At 49.4% G+C, this 23,328-nt stretch overlaps 1 protein-coding gene and 1 long non-coding RNA gene across 5 annotated transcripts in view; one reads left to right on the top strand and one right to left on the bottom strand.

The window, feature by feature from the left end:
• AMDHD2 (amidohydrolase domain containing 2) overlaps positions 1-17,232 on the bottom strand; it is a 23,787-nt gene extending 6,555 nt beyond the window's left edge. The window contains exons 1-11 of one of the 4 annotated variants that reach the window (XM_048868043.2): positions 17,142-17,232; positions 16,246-16,364; positions 13,941-14,045; positions 13,128-13,264; positions 9,584-9,723; positions 8,885-8,939; positions 7,784-7,996; positions 3,567-3,655; positions 2,732-2,876; positions 1,536-1,643; positions 729-797 (exon numbers count right to left, since the gene is read on the bottom strand). In XM_048868043.2, coding sequence (XP_048724000.1) covers positions 729-797; positions 1,536-1,643; positions 2,732-2,876; positions 3,567-3,655; positions 7,784-7,996; positions 8,885-8,939; positions 9,584-9,723; positions 13,128-13,264; positions 13,941-14,023 — 1,039 coding nt within the window. In that variant the 5' untranslated portion in view covers positions 14,024-14,045; positions 16,246-16,364; positions 17,142-17,232. The other 3 variants (XM_048868044.2, XM_048868045.2, XM_048868048.2) reach the window with 3 other exon arrangements.
• On the top strand, positions 17,224-23,328 carry LOC125644311 (uncharacterized). The gene is made up of 2 exons (XR_007358957.2): positions 17,224-17,377; positions 18,605-23,328. It is a non-coding gene; the product is annotated as an uncharacterized LOC125644311 (long non-coding RNA).

Here is a 23,328-nt window from a genome sequence, read left to right as displayed (position 1 = left end):
GTTTTTCTTTCTTGTTCCTGATAAATAAACTTTCAGCTCTAGAATGAGTGCTTTTGTATGTTTGCCAAGAAATCTAATACACCAAGACCCTGGTTGACAGACCCTGGGCCTCTTTGCATCACTCATTTTATGTTGGACAGTGGAACGCTTTATCTCTTCTGACCCTTGAAGTTAATACAACAGGCCACAACTCAGCCTGGTAACCCCCTTTGCTCCCTGAAAAGGAGGGTGGAGGAGTGAACAATCATACAGAGAGATGGACACTTTGCTGAACCACTGAGGACACAAACGTGTATGAGGAAGAGCAACTCAGACACAACTTTTTAATAGTTACTTTTGGATGGTGCTTGCAGGGAAAGGCCCAGAGGGGTTGCAGGAGAGGGATAAGCAGTTGCAGTGTGGCTGGAGGGAGGAAGGGAGGAATCAGAAGTTGTGGACAAGATTATTCACCTTTGGTTCCTTTGTACCTGTGACTACAGAGGAGCTCGCTCGTCCTCATTGCAGTAAGAGTAAAGCCTAATCTCTCCCTGGCTGGCACCCAGTGTGGCTCTGCTGACTTGAGGGCTTGGAAAGAATGCCACAGCCAGCCTTGTCTGGGGAGAGGATCTCCCTCCTATGCTCTCTGGATATGTGTAGAGACCTTTGGCCCTAGGAGAGGTGATAACAGCAGGGGGTCCTGTACTCCATCCCAGAGCCTGCAAGCAGAGCAGTAAGTGAGTTGGGCTCACCTGTGGCTTCCAGGAAGTGCCGAACACAGGAGTCCATGGTTGCTACACTGCCACTCAGCGTCTTTGTCCCTGAGCAGGAGAAAAGACAGGAAACTGAGCAGATCCACCTGCCATCTAACAGCAGCGGTCCTCGTGGGGTTACAATCCTATTCCACAAGTGGAATGAATCTGAGGGCTCTCAGCCTCAGCTCCAGAGAAGCCATAGCAGATTTTGGCAATAGGCTGGGGTTGCAGGGGGTGCGACAGGGCAGGACTGAGGAGTATGGTGGGAAGGAGGTTCTGGACTGGAAATCACAGGTTGTTAGAGGTGCATGGCCAGCTCCTGCTCACCCCATGCCTGACTCTGCCCTGTGCTCCTGGCACCTCACTTTCATGGGCACCACAACCCTAGGGGAGGGTTTGGCTTTAATGGGGATGAAGTAGCTGCTATTGTCCCACATAGTGCAAGGAGACCTCCCATAATGGCAGAGCATGTGCCTCATACCAGTGCCCTCTGCCACGTGAGATGTGGCACCATTTGCTCATATTTCCTCCCCAGCCTTTCCCTTCGCAAGGTACCTCACCACTAGGGGGTCAGGATTTCAATCAGCCAACAGCGAGTGAGACACAGCCAAAGGGCACTCCCTTCTGGGCCAGGCAACAGCGAGCTCCCTCATAGCACTGTCAGCCTTTGCTAGCTCAGCACATGCAGGGCTCACACCTGCTCTGCAGCCAGTGGAGCCACCTGGAAGGCCCAGGGATCTGCCTTAAACACACGTGGCCCTAGGTGGGGGCTGAAGGTGACAGGGCTGCGTATGGAGTACTCACCTGCAATGTATGTGTTCAGCCCGTCCACCTCAACCACCTGCTGGCCCAGGGTGTGCCTTCCCGGGGCCAGCCCCATTCCAGCAATGGCGTCTGTCACCAGCACCAGGCCTAAGGGAGACAAGAAGGGGCTACATTACCTCTAGCCTGCAGCCAAGCTTTGCAGGAGGTTTCTCTCCAGTTCTTTGGCACAAGTCCCAGGCATTTCATTCTGCTGGGAGTGGTAATGGCACCAGTCAGAATGTCTGTGACCCAACAAGGAGGACTCTCCCGAGAGCACTGTAGCTTCTGGGTGCAGGGCTGACTGTAGCTTAGGAAAGTGGGGAGGGAAAGAAGATTGAGAAGCAGGGAGACGACAGACTGTTTCACAAGACAAGCATAAAGTTTTGGGCAGGTCACACAGAGGTTTGGGCTGAAGGACCTGGCTGTGAGCTGGGTAATTCGGAGCTACAAAGAACGTGTAAGTGCAGTAGGGGGTGGGGAGTGACACTGGACTCTACTCGTAAGGGGCCATCAACACACAGGATTCCCTTCCTGCAGCACTGGAGAAGGGTGCAGGGGTGCCCTGGTGCCTGAAGTCCCCTGGTTATCCACAGAACAGGTAGAGCATGGGTCACTCTTCACCTCCCATTGGGCTACCAATCGGCCTCCCCCAAGCTGGGAGGCCGCATTCCCAGGGCAAGAACTTGGGACGTTCTCTGGGCATCTCTCCTGAGATGGTCAACAAGGGGGCAGTTAACCCCACTCTCTATGATGGTGTGCTATGCAGACACCTATTCTTTGAGAGTTGGAGGGAGCCCCAACAGCATGGGCCATACCTCAGAGAGACTCCGGGAGCCTGCTCCTCCCAACACTCCTGACCACAGAACAGCCTTTGGGCAGCTACAGCAACTGCTCACATGGAAACAATAGCAACTAATCATAGTTTTTCAGCTTCTTTTAGCAGGAACGAGGAGGAACCACCAGCACCATGCACAGCCCATACTGGTATGAAACCAGTAACCTAGAGGTGAAAGCTCCCACTATCCAGAGCCAGCCAGGTCCCTGACACACACCATTCTTAAGTGGAAGTAATCCCATCTGGTACCATTTGAAGAGGATGCTGCATGTCAGCTGGGAGAAAAGCAATCCACATGGGCACAGCACTTGGGTTCAGAGGTCTTGTGCTGTCCAGACCAAGGGGATCCCCAGTGATTCACCTTTGGGGTGCGCTCGATGAGCAATTCTCAGAGCCGCAGGGTTGGTGTGGATCCCATCTGATATCATGCCATAGAACACCCTCCGCCTGGCAGGAATCTGGTCACTCGTCAGCAGCCCCACGATCCCAGGGTCGCGATGGTGGAACTGTGCAAAGGGATGAGAAAACAGGTGTGATGACTGCCATGAAGAAACCCACAGGCTGCCAGTGCCAAGTAGGGTGACCAAATGTCCCAATTTTATAGGGATAGTCCTGAAATTTATGGCTTTGTCTTATATCGGCACCTACTGCCCCCCTAACTTCTGTCCTGATTTTTCACACTTGCTGTCTGGTCACCCTGGTGGCCCAGCTAGGGGGGTGCTGCCATGGGGTGGCGGGATAGTTCAGTGGTTTGAGCACTGGCCTGCTAAACCCAGGGTTGTGAGTTCAATCCTTGAGGGGGCCATTTAGGGATCTGGGGTAAAAATTGGGGATTGGTCCAGCTTTGAGCAGGGGGTTGGACCAGATGACCTTCTGAGGTTCCTTCCAACCCTGGTATTCTATGAGGGCAGCAGCTGGACGTAGTGACAATGAATAGGCATGCATGGTGATATAATCCACTCAGGGTGGCACTTTATCCCCCACTAGTGGTGGCTGGCCCATGTAAAAAGTTTGATGAGCCTGCTACAGCCTTAGCTAACAGAGCTGGGTCTTCAGCTCAGGCAATAGGGGCTTGTGCGTTTAGACTCAGAGTCACATCCCCCTGCCGACAACCCACCCAGATGCGTGGTAGAAAATAAATGTTCATGGAGGAGAAGACAAGCCAGAGTGAGCCACGGGTCCCCTCGGTTACTTACAGGTAACATGGCATTGAACAGATGGGTGATAAAAGTAGCACCATGCCGGACAGCTTCCTCTGCCTGAGACAGATTAGCTACAGAATGTCCTGTGAATAAAGAGCACCAGGTGACTTCTCTTGCTATTTCCCCCTTTACTCTCTCCATTTACTCCAATAACACCGAGAGACAAGTGTGCTCAGTCCACAAATCACTAGAAGTTTGCTGGAAATCCATCTATTATCCAATCATGCTACACTCCAGTTCTGACAGCCTCATTCAGAACCCAGCTGGACCATGGAAGTTCCAGTGCTTGAGATTAATTTGGATCCCTACTGCAGCGTACCAGGCACGTAGAGTGCTTGGCTTCCAAGGACTTCAGCAGAAAGACATGATGGGTGAGGTAATATCTTTTACTGGACCAACTTCTGTTGGTGAGAGAGACAAGCTTTCGAACTTACAAGGAGCTCTTCTTCAGGTTGCGAGGGTGCTGATAAGATGAGACTGCGGGGCTTTGTTACAGTGATGGAATGAGCTTGTTTTTCCCAATGAAGATGAGAACCGTAGTCCTTTCCAGGGGCCTTGAATCCTGCTGGAGGCAGAAATTTGCCCTTCTGGATTTTTCTTTTATACGGCTTGTAGGGCAGCGAATGCTATGGCTGATTATATACAGATTTACTGGCTCTGTGGATGAGGGGAAAGCGGTGGACACATTGTTCCTTGACTTTAGCAAAGCTTTTGACACGGTCTCCCACAGAATTCTTGCCAGCAAGTTAAAGAAGTATGGGCTGGATGAATGGACTATAAGGTGGATAGAAAGTTGGCTAGATTGTCGGGCTCAATGGGTAGTGATCAATGGCTCCATGTGTAGTTGGCAGCCGGTATCAAGTGGAGTGCCCCAAGGGTCAGTCCTCGGGCCGGTTTTGTTCAATATCTTCATAAATGATCTGGAGGATGGTGTGGATTGCACCCTCAGCAAGTTTGCAGATGACACTAAACTGGGAGGAGAGGTAGATACGCTGGAGGGTAGGGATAGGATACAGAGGTCCCTAGACAAATTAGAGGATCGGGCCGAAAGAAATCTGATGAGATTCAACAATGACAAGTGCAGAGTCCTGCACTTAGGATGGAAGAATCCCATGCACCGCTACAGACTAGGAACCGAGTGGCTAGCCAGCAGTTTGGCAGAAAAGGACCTAGGGGTTACAGTGGATGAGAAGCTGGATATGAGTCAACAGTGTGCCCTTGTTGCCAAGAAGGCCAATGACATTTTGGGATGTATATGTAGGGACACTGCCAGCAGATTGAGGGACATGATCGTTCCCCTCTATTCGACATTGGTGAGGCCTCATCTGGAGTACTGTGTCCAGTTTTGGGCCCCACACACAAGCAGGATGTGGAAAAACTGGAAAGAGTCCAGCGGAGGGCAATATTCTATGATTTCATAGAATATCAGGGATGGAAGTGACTTCAGGAGGTCATCTAGTCCAATCCCCTGCTCAAAGCAGGACCAACCCCAACTAAATCATCCCAGCCAAGACTGTGTCAAGGTGGGCCTCAAAAACCTCTAAGGATGGAGATTCTACCACCTCCCTAGGTAACCCATTCCAGTGCTTCACCACCCTCCTAGTGAAATAGTGTTTCCTAATATTCAACCTAGACCTCCCCCACTGGAACTTGAGACCATTGCTTCTTGTTCTGTCATCTGCCACCACTGAGAACAGCCTAGCTCCATCCTCTTTCGAACCCCCCTTCAGATAGTTGAACACTGCTATCAAACCCCCCTCACTCTTCTCTTCTGCAGACTAAATAACCCCAGTTCCGTCAGTCTCTCCTCATAAGTCACGTGCCCCAGCCCCCAATCATTTTCATTGCCCTCCGCTGGACTCTCTCCAGTTTGTGCACATCCTTTCTGTAGTGGGGGGGACCAAAACTGGACGCAATACTCCAGGTGTGGCCTCATCAGTGCCAAATAGAGGGGAATAATCACTTCTCTCAATCTGCTGGCAATGCTCCTGCTAATACAGCCCAATATGCTGTTGGCCTTCTTGGCAATGAGGGCACACTGCTGACTCATATCCAGCTTCTCGTCCACTGTGATCCCCAGGTCCCAGATCCCCAGCGGTGTATGGGATTCTTCCTTCCTAAGTGCAGGACTCTGCACTTGTCCTTGTTGAACCTCATCAGAAGGCCCAATCCTCCAATTTGTTTAGGTCACTCTGGACCCTATCCCTACCCTCCAGCGTGTCTACCTGTCCCCCCAGCTTATTGTCATCTGCAAACTTGCTGAGGGTGCAATTCACACCATCATCCAGATAATTGATAAAGATGTTGAACAAAACCAGCCACAGGACTGATCCCTGGGGCACTCTGCTTGATACCAGCTGCCAACTAGACATTGAGCTGTTAATCACTACCCAGACAATCTAGCCAGCTTTCTATCCACCTTATAGTCCATTCATCCAATCCATACTACTTTAACTTGCTGGCAAGAATACTGTGGGAGACCGTATCAAAAGCTTTGCTAAAGTCAAGATACATCACATCCACTGCTTTCCCCGTATCTGCAGAGCCAGTTATCTCATCATAGAAGGCAATCAGGTTGGTCAGACATGACTTGCCCTTGGCGAATCCATGCTGACTGTTCCTGATCACCTTCCTCTCCTCCAAGTGCTTCAAAATGGATTCCTTGAGGAGCTGCTCCGTGATTTTGCCAGGGACTGAAGTGAGGCTGACCCATCTGTAGTTCCCGGGGTTCTCTTTTTTCAGTTTTTTAAATATGGGCACTATATTTGCCTTTTTCCAATTGTCCGGAACCTCCCCCGATCGCCACAAATTTTCAAAGATAATGGCCAATGGCTCTGCAATCACATCCCCCAACTCCCTTAGCACCCTTGGATGCATTAGATCTGGACCCATGGACTTGTGCATGTTCAGCTTTTCTAAATAGTCCTTAATCTGTTCTTTCACCACTGAGGGCTGCTCACTTCCTCCCCATACTGTGCTGCCCAGTGCAGCAGTCTGGAAGCAGACCTTGTCTGTGAAGACCGAGGCAAAAAAAAAAAAAGCATTGAGTACTTCAGCTTTTTGCACATCATCTGTCACTAGGTTGCCTCCCCCATTCAGTAAGGATCCCACACTTTTCCTGACTTTGCTGCATAAACCCTTCTTTTGCATGGTTCATCAATTTCAGCCCAAAGAGGAACAATGGGGGTTGGTGGGGTTAAGCTTTTCTATCCTTGATCTCAGCCCCAAAGGAGAGCTTGTGAGGAGACCATGAGCAAAATCCAGCCAGTGCTAAGTTATCAGTGTGTGTGTATGGGGGTGGCGGTGGGGGGGGAAGGATTCTCCGCACACACGGCTTCCACTTTAAAAAAAAAAAAAAAGGACTGTGCTAAATTTTCCAGAGATTAGTGATGCCTCCATTTTTGGGTGTGTAACTTGAAACACAGTAAAGGCCCTAGTTTTCAGAGGGCAGGTATTTAAGGTGGCTACAACTGGACACTTAAGACTTTTTGTGCAAGGAGAATTCAAACAGGTTAACTTTAGAAGTTGAACCTTTGCATGTGGTTGGCCCTCACTGAGGTCTTAGCTAAGTTTAAGACAAGAAAAGGTCAGGATCATATTCTTCCCTCAAATACAGATGACCCACCCACCCCACTCCTCCATTTTGCTGGAGTCAGAGTTGCTCACTCTTATCAAAGTGGAATTTGGCCCTTATTTACAAGCACTTTGAAACATTAAGACACGCACACCGTCAGATGTGTCCACCCAGTTTAGAGCCATGTTACACAGATGAGTTTTTGTACTTCTGTTTCACTGCAGGGCTCCAGAGCTTTGAAGGACATTGACTCTGCACAGTTTTGGACATGAGGAGTGGAAGCAGAAAGGTTTTCCTTTGAGGTTGGAAAAAAGACGGAGGGAAATCCCATGCAGATAACTTGCACTAATGCACAATTACAGTTACTATTCAAATAGTACATCAGGAAATGCAGATGTTAGGGTTCTCAGCCATGTTGGCTTGAGCACACAGCTTGCACTTTGCACTACAGACAATGGGCCTGATTTGCTAGGGTAACTCCATTAACCTCAATGCACCTGCACTGGCATGAGACCAGTGTGACAGAGCAGAGGATCAGGCCTAGGGCGAGCAATGTGAGCAAACAGATTGGGCCTCTAAGGGACTGCCCAGACCCACCCACATAGCCTTCCAGGCCCTAGCCAGCAGACACCCTTACCCAGCGAGACACAGATGCCCCGTCTGGTAAGTTCCTGGATCACCTCACTGCTCCTCTTCATCTCAGGGGCCAGGGTGATGATCCGGACACAGTCCAGGTACCTGTAGGTGGCAAGCAGGTCCTGGAAAGCTCCCGAATCGAAGGTGCTGAGGTAGTGCTCTGGGTGCGCCCCCTTCTTCTCCTTGCTTATGAAAGGCCCCTCCAGATGGGCTCCTGCCCACCAGGGAGGGAAAAAATATCCACAACTGTTTCCCTTTCTTTCCCTGGGGGTGAGGACACCCCCACCTCAGCCCAGCCAATCCCCTCTCCCGGCCAGCCCCACCTCAGAATTTACCAATCCCCCTCCCTCTGCAAGCTGGCTCGGAGAATGAAAAAACAGGCAGCTGCAGTGTAAGAGAAAGTCAAGGCTCCTTCGCATCTCCCTGTAACTGTTATCCTGCTCTATCCCCTACCCCAGACTCCTTCCCCTCGTCATCCACTCGTCTGGCTTTGCTTGACCTCACCAGTGCTGGCACCTATAATCTTTACTGCCCCAGCCCACACCTCCCCACAGCCCCTTCCTGCTGCCTGTTTCCCACTCTCCTCAACGAGCTTGCCCCAAATGCCAGCAGCTCAATTTTAAGTAGCAAAGCAAGGTCCCTGAGGTGCAGCCTTCCCCGAGGTGCCTCACCCCCAGTTGTCAGGCCGAGATCTCCCCACTCCTCAGAATGATGAAGGCCCTTGGGCTGCTCTCGTCAACATGGCAAGAGAGATGGCATCGCTGCCATCATGGGCAGTCTGCCCTCTCACAGTGACCCACTGCCACACACTGCCCAATTCCAGCAGGGCCGACATGTTGGATGCAGAGCCCAGCGGAGAGGAGTGCAGTAGCAAGTACCATGGGGTGGAACTGAGGGAGGAACATGGCAGCCAGTGTACAGAGATCTCCGGGAGTCCTGGCTAGGCTGCACCTGGCCTTTCACAGGGTAAAAATCTCAACCCCACCCCCACTTCCCTGTGGCACAACACTCCCAGCCACAGTGAATGCTTTCCACAGCAGCTGCTTCTCCTCCCTCCATAGAGGAGTGAGGCCAAGAGGACAGGACCTTGCTGTTCACTTACCCAGGATACCAGCCCCATGAGGCCCTCCATTTCTTACACTGATCTGAGGAAGAACCTAGAAGGATGGGGATGTGTTAGAAGCCTCACAGACACAGTACCCTGCCTGCATTAGGGCCCCTAGCATAATGCCTGAGTGCCAAAGGGAACTATTTCACCCACTCAGCCCCAGGGCAGTGAAAGAGAGGTAACTACCCCAGCTGGAATCATAAAAACTAGCCCCAGGGTTAAATGTGCTTTTCTGCTGGGTATGGCCTGGTCAGTTCTCGTAGCGGTGGGGCAGAGTGAAGGACTGGACTTAAGCAGAAAGGGTTAATCTCTGCTGGAGGGGGACACTACTTCAGAACCCACCTTCTTGTGGGCCCATGTACCCCAGCCCCAGTTCTCAAAAGCACCCAAAACAGATCACTGTGGATGACTTGCAATACACTGTGCTCTGAGAAAAAGCACGTCCCAAGCCCTGTATAACTTGTCTCATGGGACACTGGGAATATTGCAGCGTCAGCTGCTTAAATGTGCAGACAAGCCATCTGGGTTTAGAACCCAGCTCCTCACACTCCCTCCCCTTCCCAACAGGCCGCTGACATCACAGAGCCCACACATTCCACTTCTGTGGTGAAGCCCCCAAGGCTTAGCCACCTGATCCAGTGGTGCCAGCCCCATTGCCCTGAGTATTTTGGTGCCCTGTGGGGCTCCCCTTACCTTGTGATAGACAGATGGCGGGGAGGTCACCAGGGTTGGGCAGAAAGAGGTCACGCCATGGGAGAGAATCTTCTGACTCACCAGAGAGATCCCTGATTGGACGTCATCCGTGGCCAAGGAGAAATCCACCCCAAAGCCCCCTGCACCATAAAGGAAACAAGGACAGCTGTGCACTCGGGAATGCCAAGTGGTGACATGGCAATTGGCTCTAGAAACCAGGGAGGCCAGCTCTGGAGGCAGGACTGTAAATGGTGCCTAATATAACATGCAATTGAAGATTAGCTTTGAGAATAAAGGGCGTGCTACAAGCCAGCAGGGTGCGGGAGGATTTTGGGTTCCACAGACTATTTAGAAAAGCTGGACAAGCACAAGTCCATGGGGCTGGATGCGCTGCATCCGAGAGTGCTGAAGGAGTTGGTGGATGTGATTGCAGAGCCATTGGCCATTATCTTTGAAAACTCATGGCGATCATGGGAGGTCCCGGACGACTGGAAAAAGGCTAATGTAGTGCCCATCTTTAAAAAAGGGAAGGAGGAGGATCCGGGGAGCTACAGGCCAGTCAGTCTCACCTCAGTCCCTGGAAAAATCTTGGAGCAGATCCTCAAGAAATCAATTCTGAAGCACTTAAAGGAGAGGAAAGTGATCAGGAACAGTCAGCATGGATTCACCAAGGGCAAGTCATGCCTGACCAAACTGATTGCCTTCTATGATGAGATAAGTGGCTCTGCAGATGAGGGGAAAGCAGTGGTCGCGTTTTCCTTGACTTTAGCAAAGCTTTTGACACAGTCTCCCACAGTATTCTTGCCAGCAAGTTAAAGAAGTATGGGCTGGAAGAATGGACTATAAGGTCGACAGGAAGCTGGCTAAATTGTCAGGCTCAATGGGTAGTGATCAATGGCTCCATGTCTAGTTGGCAGCCGGTATCAAGTGCAGTGCTCCAAGGGTCGGTCCTGGGTCTGGTTTTGTTCAATATCTTCCTTAATGATCTGGAGGATAGTGTGGATTGCACCCTCAGCAAGATTGCAGATGACGCTAAACTAGGAGGAGAGGTAGATACGCTGGAGGGTAGGGATAGGATACAGACGGACCTAGACAAATTAGAGGATTGGGCCAAAAGAAATCTGTTGAGGTTCAACAAGGACAAATGCAGAGTCCTGAACTTAGGATGGAAGAATCCCATGCACCGTTACAGACTAGGGACCAAATGGCTAGGCAGCAGTTCTGCAGAAAAGGAGCTAGGGGTTACAGTGAATGAGAAGCTGGATATGAGTCAACAGTGTGCCATTGTTGCCAAGAAGGCCAACATTTTACATTTTGGGCTGTATAAGCAGGGGCATTGCCAGCAGATCGAGGGACATGATCATTCCCCTCTATTCGACATTGGTGAGGCCTCATCTGGAGTACTGTATCCTGGTTTGGGCCCCACACTGCAAGAAGGATGTGAAAAAATTGGAAAGCGTCCAGCGGAGGGCAACAAAAATGATTAGGGGACTGGAACACACAACTTATGAGGAGAGGCTGAGGGAACTGGGATTGTTTAGACTGCAGAAGAGAAGAATGAGGGGGGGATTTAATAGCTGCTTTCAACTACCTGATAGGGGGTTCCAAAGAGGATGGATCTAGACTGTTCTCAGTGGTAGCAGATGACAGAACGAGGAGTAATGGTCTCAAGTTGCAGAGGGGGAGGTTTAGGTTGGATACTAGGAAAAACATTTTCACTAGGAGGGTGATGAAGCACTGGAATGCGTTACCTAGGGAGGTGGTGGAATCTCCTTCCTTTGAGGTTTTTAAGATCAGGCTTGACAAAGCCCTGGCTGGGATGATTTAGTTGGGGATTGGTCCTGCTTTGAGCATGGGGTTGGACTAGATGACCTCCTGAGGTCCCTTCCAACCCTGATATTCTATGATTCTAAGCCAATATAAAAGGAGATGTGGAGTACCCGATTGCACTATCTGTCCTGGTCACTAATCCCCAATGGCAAGCAGGCAAACCCACCAGAAGGGACCTGACCCGTCTATTTCATTCCCCCACACTGCCCCCTAATCTTTCTTAGGTACTTACCTGACCTCTATTCCCACAGTATATGAGCACCTCATGAGCTATTATTCATTTATCCTTACACACACCTGGGAAGCAGGTTAAGACTCTGATTCCATTGTACTGAGGCACAGAGAGGCCCAAGATAATGCAAGAAATCTGTGGTGGAGCAGGGACTTAACTCATGTCTCCCAGGTCCTTGGCTAGTGCCCTAACCACTGGACCATCCTTCCTCTCTGATCCTTTATGCCACACTACACATCGTCCTTCAGATCCCTCCTCAAAACCCAGCCCATCTCCACAATACTCCCAATGGCGACCCACCCGGCTTTTATACCTCCTAACTTAAAACTCTGTAGTGTACACCTGGACTGTCAACAAAAGTTATGCTGCTTTAAACAGACTGCTACTGCCTGCCCAGACTATGCTCCTTGTGTTGGAGGAGCACATCCACACCATTAGCTCTTGCATTGACACAGAGAGCACTGATGGTAGCTATCCCACTGTGCAACTGGCCACGGGGTGCTTTGGGAAAGGTTTGCAATGCCTCATGGGACAAGTATAGCATCACATGATGCAGGTTTCTCAATCCTATGTTCCATGGGCATCCTACTAGATCGTCAGTCACTTTTCAACTGAAGTGTGTGTGTGGGGGAGGAAGGAGAGCGTGAGAGACAGGGAGAGTTTGGTGAGAGGACAGGGAAGGAGAGACAGAAAGAATGTGTGTTGGGGAAGAGTGTGTCCGCATGCTCTCTCTTAAGTTCAGACAGCAGGCTGAGCAATCATTCCTGGAAGAGGGGACACCACCCCCGCTCCCCATCAGCCCCCGGCTCTGCACAGCAGTCTCTCTCCCTCTTCCTCCCCATAGCAGCAGCCTGCTCTGCCTGCCTGTGGTTCTGGGATTCCCTCCGTATTCTCCCACAGCAGCTCTGTGAGCTCTCCAGGCTGAGGAATGTCAAAGCTTCAGAGCTTTGAAAGTGGAGAGGCACATGCCTGTAGGGCAGCCGAGTTCAAAACAGTGAGCAGAGCGGTCACAATGGGCATCGTGGGGTACTGGAGGAGGCTAATTATGTCGACATAATGAATGGCAGCATCTACACTGAGTGTTTGCCACTTTAACTTTGCTGCAAAAAGCTTTATGCCTCTCATTGAGGTGGTTTTATTTTATTGGCAAAACAGCAGAGTTTTGCATCAAAAGTAGCTTTGTAGTGTGTACACCTCCATTGTTTTGTTGGCAAAATCTGCTTTTTGCCGACAAAACTGCACAGTGTAGACAAGGCCTTAAAACAGAGAGCCAGCCAGAGACTGCTAAACTAGAAGCTATGCAAACCTTATCTGCTGACGTCCCAACAAAGTCTGTTTTCAGGAAACAGGCACACTGTGAGTCAGAGTTCAAAGGGCAGGAGGGGATATGTTTGTGTTGGAACTCATTGGTCTGTTTCTAAATGGCACACGTGGAGCCTGGTTCTCACTCAGATCTGCTCTAGATCAGTTGGAATGCCTTACCATTAATCTGCACATCAATGAATCCGGGGGCGATGATGCTGTCCTTACAATTCAGCTGAATATCAGCAGATCCCTTCTCATCAAAGAACAGCTTCTCTGGGTTAAGGATCTTCCCTTCTCGCACCCACAGATCCTCCCTGACGGAAGAACCACACAGAATAAAAGATGAACAATTCCTCCCAGCAGCAGGGGAGAGGCCTGGACTGCTTTCCACACTATTCAGTCCCCCTTTACCTATTAGCGCATAGACCACCCCAACACAGGGGCTGGTGGTTAACCCACCATGTGCTGTTATGGTCAGCAGGTGGAAGAACCAAATCAAAACCAGGCACTCCCACCCCAGGGAACTGCATGTGTCACCTCTAGGAAGTTTCCCACATGCCACCCCAACATGAACAATGCCTATACAGTTTCACTGGAAGGGCTGGCATCCTTCCTCTCTCCCTGCAGAGGGAGGATGTGAAGAGGTTAGCATGGATCAAATGATTCTAGCAAGAGTCTATGCCTGTTCTGATTGTTACCTAGGTGGCAACCTAAAACATAGTTGAGACCTCTCGGTTTCTGCTACAGGGAACAACTGCAGCTTTACAAAACAGAGGGAAGTTGGGGTATTGTAGGAACCAGCAGCCCTGTGGTTAGTGCTCTTTGCTGCCATGCAAGAGATCTGCATAGGTTCAACCTCCCAGGCCTGGTTTTTCCAAAGAGCAGCACTCTGGGGTCCAATATCTTCTATACCTCGCATTCCACGGCATCGGAGGAGCATATTTTGGTATGCAGGCAGCCATCCCAGGGCAAACAGCCCTATCTGCTCACCTTTGCAGCTGGTGACTCCTCAAAATCCGGCAGTTAGTGAACTGGAAGATTGGAGCATCCGAGACAGACTTATTAGACGGCATTGTCGGGGCTTGGAGAAAACACCTGAAACAGGGAAGGGGAATGATGCAGAGGATGGGATACTTCCAGTAACCCTCATAGAAGGACAGACAGAAGAATGAGAAAGGAAGGGTGGTTTGCACACAGGGTTGAGACTCAGGAGACCTGGGGCAGGTTGGTGGAAAATGAGAGAAAGGAGGTGCTGCTTTACAAAGAAAAAAGCAGAATGAGAATACAGTAGAGAGAGGTCAGCCAGATGGGACAGGGATCATCAGTGAGTTCAGACAGTGCCCAGTGCAATGGGATCCTAACCTTGATTGGGACCAGAGTGTGCTACTATATCACAAATAAATAATTGTGGGGCAAAAATGGAGATAATGTGTTGGAGATGGAAGTAGAAAAAAAAGGGGGGAGGGAAAAGCAAGAAGATAGACAACTTAATTTAGTGAATATCATTTCTTTGTGCTCTTTTGTTTTACTGTACTTCCAGGACCATGATTCTCCAAGCTGCTCCACGGACCCTTAAACCTGCAAGGAGCTCTTATGAAGTCAATGAGGCTCTGAGGGGCATGGATCAGCGTTCATGTCATGTTCCCCATCAGTACCCGGCCCGGGTCAGGGAATCTAATGATCCAACCAGTGGAACAAATTCAGTGATGAATCCTGGTCACATGCCACCTGAGGCACATTGCACATATGCTAAGAAGAACGAGGCTCCAAGCAGTGGTTCACCCATATGGAACAGTGGATGGGACAGCTACTCAGAGCCCTTAGGCTGGAGAGAGAAGTATTTGGAGGAAGACAGAAAATAACCTGATCTCTGTCAAACTGCACACAAAATGCTCTGATAGGTGGGGGGTCTGGTTGCTCCAGGGCTCCTTATTTACTTAGAGCATTTCCCCACTGAAAGGTTTCAGGTGTTTGCAACTCCACCAGGACCTTCACAGCTGCAGCTCGGCTCCACTTATCCAGCAGCACAGGAGGATACGGGGAGGCAATAAGAGGAGGAATCTTTAGGTCACCAACACACACATTTTGTTTCACATGAGTCTCTGTTTAGAAGCACCCCAAAATCCTGAAGTCCTGCTGACAAACAATTGATCCAGGCTAGTCTTAAAACACCCTTCAATAGTCACACCAAGTTAGAGAGACAAGGAGTCCGGTGGCATCTTAAAGACAAACAGATTTATTAGGGACTGTCCGGTTTGGCCAATGAACATGGCAGAGGGGCATTGCTGGCACATGATGGCATATACAATATTAGCAGACGTGCAGGTGAATGAGCCTCTGATGGTGTGGCTGATGTGGTTGGGTCCTCTGATGGTGTCGCTAGAGTAGATATGGGGACAGAGTAGGCAACGAGGTTTGCTATAGGGATTGGTTCCTGGGTTACTGTTTCTGTGGTGTGGTGTGTAGTTGATGGTATTTGCTTCAGGTTGGGGGGCTGTCTGTAAGTGAGAACTGGCCTGCCTCCCTAGGTCTGGGAGAGCGAAGAATCATTTTCCAGGATAGGTTGTAGATCATTAATGATGTGTTGGAGAGGTTATAGCTGGGGACTGTATGTGATGGCCAGGGGTGTTCTGTTATTTTCTTTGTTGAGCCTGTCCTGCAGTAGGTGATTTATGGGTACCCGTCTCGCTCTGTCAATCTGTTTCCTCACTTCCCCAGGTGGGTATTGTAGTTTTAAGAATGCTTGATAAAGATCTTGTAGGCGTTTGTCTCTGTCTGAGAGATTGGAGCAAATTCAGTTGTAAACTAGGGCTTGGCTGTAGACAATGGATCGTGTGATGTGTCCTGGATGGAAGCTGGAGGCATGTAGATAAGTATAGCTGTCAGTAGGTTTCCGGTATAGGTTGGTGTTTATGTGACCATCACTTATTTGCACTGTAGTGTCCAGGAAGTGGACTGGTCCAGCCTGAGATTGATGGTGGGGTGGAAATTGTTGAAATCCAGGTGGAATTCTTCAAGGGCCTCCTTCCCGTCCCTCCAGCTTCCATCCAGGACACATCACACAATCCAGACCACAACAGACCTTTTACTAACATGTTACTACCCCTAAGGGATGCTAGAAATAATTAAGTAAGATGCTCCAATTTACGATTCTGTGAACAGGACGTAAAAGCTGACAATGTAACCAAACTGCCCCAAATGCTATGATTTTGAAACACAACATGGTACCACAGGAAAGTCAAGCACAGAGAGTGGAGACAATGAATAGAAGTCATTTGATTTCTTTTCAACTAACCTTAGTTCCTGGGAAGATCAATTTGAGCTCTTCAACCTTTTCAGCTTGTGATACTGCTCCTCTCACTCAGCATCCCATACTGACTTTGGAGGAGGACTGCATTGACAGTCTGCTGGTACCTGTGGAAGAAACTGTTAAGTATAACACAGTGGAAATGAAAGCAGAGAGTCTCTGAGTATCCTACTCCTTGACAGACAGTTAGACCAGACTCCTACTTTAGTAATTGAATAAATTATATTGTATTATGGTACAGTCGAGAGGCCCTCGAAGGCATCAGAGGCACTTTGGGCTAGCACTGACAACACAGAATGAAAGATAGTCCCTGCCCCTTTATTCTCTCCTTCCCCACTCTCCATATTTTTGGGTCCTCCAGGTAGTTTCAGTGGCATTGCAGCAGCTCTTCTTTTCAGAGATACCTCACTAGGCAGATGAGAGGGGTTATGCAGTCCAGTGCAAGTCCCACTATTGCTGTCCTACTGGGAAAAAAAATCCACCCCTCATATCCAGGTACTGAGAGGGAGACAGTGTCCCTGCAAGGAGCCAGCACAGCGAGAAGGCAGCAGCAGACAGAGTTGGGGGCAGGCACAGAGAGGGTACTGTGGAAGGAGCTCAGGCCATGCTCCCTCGCTGGCACCCCAACGCTCTCGTAGAGTATTGAGGACGCAGAATTAGCAGAAAACGGGGTGGCTGGTGCAGCTCAGCTGAGCTCAAGTCTATCTCCCGGCTCCCTAAGGCCCGTCAGCGCAGGGCAGAAGGGGTAGGAAGCTGGAGGGGGAGAATGGAGGTCCTTAAGACAGCTTAGCCCGGGCCCGGTTCTGCGGGTTCTGACCGGGCCGAGGGTGCGGGGGCAGCCCAGCCATGCTACTCCCGGCGCGGGGGCAAGGTCCCCACCTTACCCCTGCGGCTCTGCCCGCTCCTGCTGCAGCAGCGGCTCCCCCAACGTCCGGTCAGATGAGTCTACTCAGCTGATTGGGAAGCGACGGGAAGGCGGGGTTACCCTGAGCACGTGATCGGCTGCCGTCATGGGAAGGGCGAAGTAAAGGAGGGTAGTCAGCTGCTGCCGCCCTCTTAGGGAGGTCGTAAAGCCAAAGGGCTCAGATAGGGAGCTCGACCCTGGGAGCAGGTTTGGCGGGTGAGTTGCTGGGGGGGATGTTTGGGGGACGAGTGGGGCGGGTGGGTAGCGAGGCAGGTTTGGGGGCGGGTCAGTGGGGGGGGGTAGCTTGCAGGATGGGTAGCTAGGGGCAGGTTTGGAGGGCAGCTTAGCGGGTGAGTTGTAAGCATATCACTGGGGGTGATTTGTGATGGGCTGCCGGTAGGATTCTGCCAGGCGGAGCCAGAGATCCTGAGGGTGGCTAGACCCAGAGGGTTTTGAGGTTACGGGAGATGTGGGGGAGGGAACTTGGATCCATTTGACCCTTTTCTGAGTTTGTGAGCTGGGGTGAGCTCTGCTGCCATGAGAGGAGGTTGTGTTGCCAGTTACAATAATGCAATGTGAAGCAGGGTATCAAAGTCACATAACTGAAATCAAGCTGCCAGCATGTTGTAATGCAATGCTCCACTTTTAAAAACATCTTTATTCACTTTTCTCATCTTAGTAGACTAGAATAGGGACAAGCTACCTTTGCCTTTACAAATGCATGTTACCAGGATCTGGAATGGTCCCCTGCCCTCATCTCAAAGTGCTTTGCAAGTAGTCCCTGGTGAGATAGGTATTTTTGTTCCATCAATATAATGATTGGCCAAAAGTCACACAACAAGTCAGTAGGCTTTAATTTTGTACCTCCTCAGAGATCGGTGCTACAGCGCCAGTCAGTTCACAAATGTAAATACATTATTTGGAGTGGCTGCAGTCAGTTCTGTGAAAATTCTCCTCTAACAACCCGTCTATGGCTGCTCAGCTCCTGTGGCGATCAGGCCATGGATACGGGGAGCATTGAATTTGTTTGGTAATTTTGTATTTCCAGGGAGCCGGGGCTATGTGGGGTGGCTATCAGGAGGGGATTTCGCCTGAGGTTGCATGGGCTGTTCGGAGGAATTTCTTTTTAAAAGCTTTTTTGATAGGGGATTACTAGGGTATTGCACACTTCATTACTTCTGTAGGCTGAGCACATTGCATTCCTCCATCCCACCCCACCAGCCTCCTCTATTTCAGGGAACCACCTCCACCCCCTCTCCCATGCAAGGGGCTCTCTGTGACCCCCTTCCCCCATACCATTGTCTTTGACTCCCCCGCTCCTTACTATGCCGGGGCTCGGTATGTTCCCCAGTCCTTCCTCTCCCCATACAGGGGTCCCCCATTCTCCACCCCCACCCCATGTGCCGGGGTGTGTGTCTCTTTCATACCTTTCTTCCCCTGCAGATCGGAAGGGACGGGCAGATGGTGCCATCTCTCTTTCTCTTTGCCTCCCCCACTACAGAGCAGGCTTGGGGGGAGGCAGCACGCTTGGATGGAGGAAGGAATGAAGGCTCCTTTACATCTCTCTCCCTCTGGCTCCCGTGACGGCTGAGCATCCAGTTCTTAGCTAGCTCTCCACAGGCAGAGCCAAGAGCAACTTTTTAATTGAAAACAGCTTTTCCAGTTATGACATTACACCACACCCCAAATTCTTCATAGAAATATTGTTCTGATATGAATATGGCATGACTAAGATATGTTTTATGCAAGAGGGGTCATGTGAGGTATCATTTAAAAGGTTATGATCTACTGAATGTGTTTATCCAATTTGTATGCATGTATCATTTTTGTATCTGAAGCTAGGAATATTTAACATGTATCAGTATTTCAAATGTGCTACTCTGGGTAACACCCATAACTAGCCCTTCAGGTACAACAATGAAAAAGTCAGACAGGGCTGATGGGCCATCAGCATAGACAATGGACTGTGAAAGAGCTTAGTCTTCATGTGGACGCTCCAGACAGCTTGTGAGTAATGGCTGCTATGACCCTGTAGAGACATGTGACTGAGTCACCTGGTACTGGACCCCACCTTGGAATGCCAGTGTTTTTTCACTGGAAGACAAAGGGTTCCTGTCATACACAAAAAGCTATATAAGGCAGGGGAGTGACATCATCGTGGTTGTCCTCTGCCTCCCCACCCAAAAAGATGCTGGGAAACACCTGAAAATAAGAACTGAACTTGGGGGAAAAGAGTAGAGCCCAGGCTGGAAGGGTGTCTAGTCTGTGAGTAAGAATACCTGAAGTTTCACGCTGCATGCCAGTGCAGCTGGCTTCCAAGAACCTTTGCAATCTGCCTGAAACAACATTTAGGATAAGTTTCATAGTTTCATAGATACTAAGGTCAGAAGGGACCATTATGATCATCTAGTCTGACCTCCTGCACAATGCAGGCCACAGAATTTCACCCACCCACTCCTGCGAAAAACCTCTCACCTATGTCTGAGCTAATGAAGTCTTCAAATTGTGATTTAAAGACTTCAAGTAGCAGAGAATCCTCCAGCAAGTGACCCGTGCCCCATGCTACAGAGGATGAGAAATTACTATTTGTAGCTAATTTCTTTAGTGAATCAAGCTTAGTTTATGTGTTTTGTTTTATTTGCTTAGTAATCTGCTTTGTTTTGTTTGCTATCCCTTATAATCACGTAAAAAATCTGCTATCCCGTAAAATCTGTTTATAGTTAATACATTTGTTTTGTTTATTATTAAACCCAGATTGTGCAATTTCTAACAGGGCGGGGAGGGGGGCAAGAAGTTGTGCATATCTCTCTTCACATTAAGGGAGAGGGCGAACTTTTATGAGCTTGCCCTGTACATAAGACATATTGCACAAGACAATATACCTTAGGGTCTGCACTCCAAGGGAGGTGGGCACCTGAGTGCTGGGGCAAGTCCCTTAAGATGAATCTTCTCAGAGCTAATCTCAGGGTATGTCTACACTATGAAATTAGGTCAATCTTATAGAAGTCGATCTTTAGAAAGCGATTTTATACAGTTGATTATTATGTCCCCACTAAGCACATTAAGTCGGCGGAGTGCATCCTCAATACTGTGGCTAGCATTGACTCATGGAGCGGTGCACTGTGGGTAGCTATCCCACAGTCCCCGCAGTCTCTGCTGCCCATTGGAATTTTGGATTAAGCTCCCAATGCCTGATGGGGCAAAAACATTGTCACGGGTGGTTTTGGGTATATGTCGTCAGTCTCCCCTCCCTCCTTCCATGAAAGCAATGGCAGACAATCGTTTCACACCTTTTTTCCTGGGTTGCCCATGCAAACATCATAGCACTGCAAGCATGGAGCCCGCTCAGCTCACTGCTGCTGTTGTGAGCATTGTAAACACCTCGCACATTATCCTGCCATATGTGCAGAACCTGCCTAGGACACACCAGCACAAGGATGATTGTGAGGAGGACATGGACACAGACATTCCTGAAAGCATGGGATGTGGCAATTGGGACATCATGGCAGCATTGGGGCAGGTTGATACAGTGGAATGCTGATTCTGGGCCCGGCAAACAAGCACAGACTGGTGGGAATGCATAGTGTTCCAGGTATGGGATGATTCCCAGTGGCTGCGAAACTTTCTCATATGTAAGGCCACTTTCCTGGAACTTTGTGAGTTGCTTTCCCACACCCTGACATGCAGGAATACCAAGATGAGAGCTGCCCTGACAGTTGAGAAGTGAGTGGTGGTAGCCTGGTGGAAGCTTGGAATGCCTGACTACTACCAGTGAGTCAGGAATCAATTTGGAGTGGGCAAATCTACTGTGGGGGCTGCTGTGATCCAAGTAGCCAATGCAATCACTAAGCTGCTGCTATCAAGGGTAGTGACTCTGGGAAATGTGCAGGTCATAGTGGATGGCTTTGCTGCAATGGGGTTCTCTAACTGTGGTGGGGTAATAGATGGAATGCATATCCCTATCTTGGCACTGGACCACCTTGCCAACCAGTACATAAACCACAAGGGGTATTTCTCAATGGTGCTGCAAGCACTGGTGGATCACAAGGAATGTTTCACCAATATCAACAGGGGATGGCCAGGAAAGGTGCATGATACTTGCATCTTTAGGAACTCTGGGCTATTCCAACAGCTGCAAGAAGGGACTTGCTTCCCAGACCAGAAAAATTAACGTTGGGGATGTTGAAATGCCAATAGTTATCCTTGGGGACCCAGCCTACCCCTTGCTCCCATGGCTCATGAAGCTGTACACTGGCAGCCTGGACAGTAGTAAGGAGCTGTTCAACCTCAGGCTGAGCAAGTGCAGAATGGTGGTAGAATGTGCCTTTGGACATTTAAAAGCTCGCTGGCGCAGTTTGCTGACTAGGTTAGACCTCAGTGCAGCCATTATTCCCATTGTTATTGCTGCTTGCTGTGTGCTCTATAATATCTGTGAGAGTAAGGGGGAAGACATTTATGGTGGGGTGGGAGGTTGAGACAAATCACCTGATGGCCAATTTTGAGCAGCCAGACACCAGGGCAATTAGAAGAGCACAGCTAAGTGTGCTACACATCAGAGAGGCTTTGAAAACCAGTTTCATGACTGGCCAGGCTAAGGTGTGACAGTTGTGTGTGTTTCTCCTTGATGCAAACCCACCCCCTTTGTTGATTTTTAATTCCCTGTAAGCCATCCACCCTCCCCACTTTGATCACAGCTGGCAAAGGAAATAAAGTCACTATTGTTTTGAAACCAGGGGGAGGGACAGCTCAGTGGTTTGAGCATTGGCCTGCTAAACCTAGAGTTGTGAGTTCAATCCTTGAGGGGGCCATTTAGGGATCTAGGGCAAAAATTGGGGATTGGTCTTGTTTTGAGCAGGGGGTTGGACTTGATGACCGCCTGTGGTCCCTTCAAACTCTGATTCTTTATTAATTAAAAAAAAGTGAGATAACTTACAAGGTAACCCAGTGGGGGTAGGGGAGGAAAGGATAAGGCCACATTGCTTATTGAAGCCACACTACAAAATCAAAGCTAGTTGAATGACAGCCCTCTGTTGCTTGGGCCATCCTGTGGAGTGGAGTGGCTGGGTGCCCGGAGCCTCCCACCCTGCGTTCTTGGGCATCTGGGTGAGGAGGATATGGAACCTGGGGAGGAGGACAAGGGGTTATACAGTGGATGCAGCGGCAGTCTGTGCTCTTGTTGCCTTTCCTGCAGCTCCATCAGATGCCTGAGCATGTCTGTTTGCTCTCCCATTAGCCTCAGCATCGCTTCCTGCCTCTTCTCATCGTGCTCACCTAATGCTTTCCTGGCCTCTGACACTGAATGCCTCAGTGCAGGAGGACTGCACAAGCTCAGAAAACATGTCATTGCGAGTGTTTTTTTCACCTTCTAATCTGTGATAACCTCACGGAGGAAGATGATGGGGGAGCATAGAAACATTTGCACCTGCAGGGGAGATAAAAAGGGAGAGTAAAATTTGAGGATACATTTCTGAGAACAAAAGGGAGACTTTCACAGTAAATCAGGCAATTAACAGCAGACAGCACGTGTGCTTTAAGTACAAGGTCGCACTGTGCCTTTTATATTGAGTGCCTGCCCGTATGGTGACACATTATACACAGCTGGGCAACAGAATTCTGTTTCCAGGCAGCCCTGGTAAGCCAAAGGCTATGTGGGGTTGGCTTCTTCTGCCTTCATAACATATGGGAATGGCTTCTGTCCTAAATATAAAGGGAAGGGTAACCACCTTTCTGTATACAGAACTATAAAACCCCTTCTCGCTAGAGGAAAAACCCTTTCACCTGTAAAGGGTTAAGGAGGTAAGAACCTCGCTGGCACCTGACCAAAATGACCAATGAGAAGACATGTTCCTTTCAAAGCTTGAGTGGGGGGAACAAAGGGTCTGTGTGATGCTTTTGCCAGGAACAGAAAGGAATGCAGCTCAGAACTCCTGTAAAAAGTTAGTAAATAATCTGGCTAGAAATGCATTAGATTTCCTTTTGTTTAATGGCTGGTAAAATAGGCTGTGCTGAATGGAATGTATATTCCTGTTTGTGTCTTTTTGTAACTTAAGGTTTTGCCTAGAGGGATTCTCTATGTTTGGAATCTGATTACCCTGTAAGGTATTTACCATCCTGATTTTACAGAGGTGATTCTTTTACCTTTTCTTTAATTAAAACTCTTTTAAGAA

The sequence above is a fragment of the Caretta caretta genome, chromosome 10 (assembly GCF_965140235.1).
Source record: "Caretta caretta isolate rCarCar2 chromosome 10, rCarCar1.hap1, whole genome shotgun sequence".
In the NCBI taxonomy this organism is placed as follows: domain Eukaryota; kingdom Metazoa; phylum Chordata; order Testudines; family Cheloniidae; genus Caretta; species Caretta caretta.
Note: the sequence above shows the minus strand (reverse complement) of the source record. Positions and strands in the feature narration are given on the sequence as shown.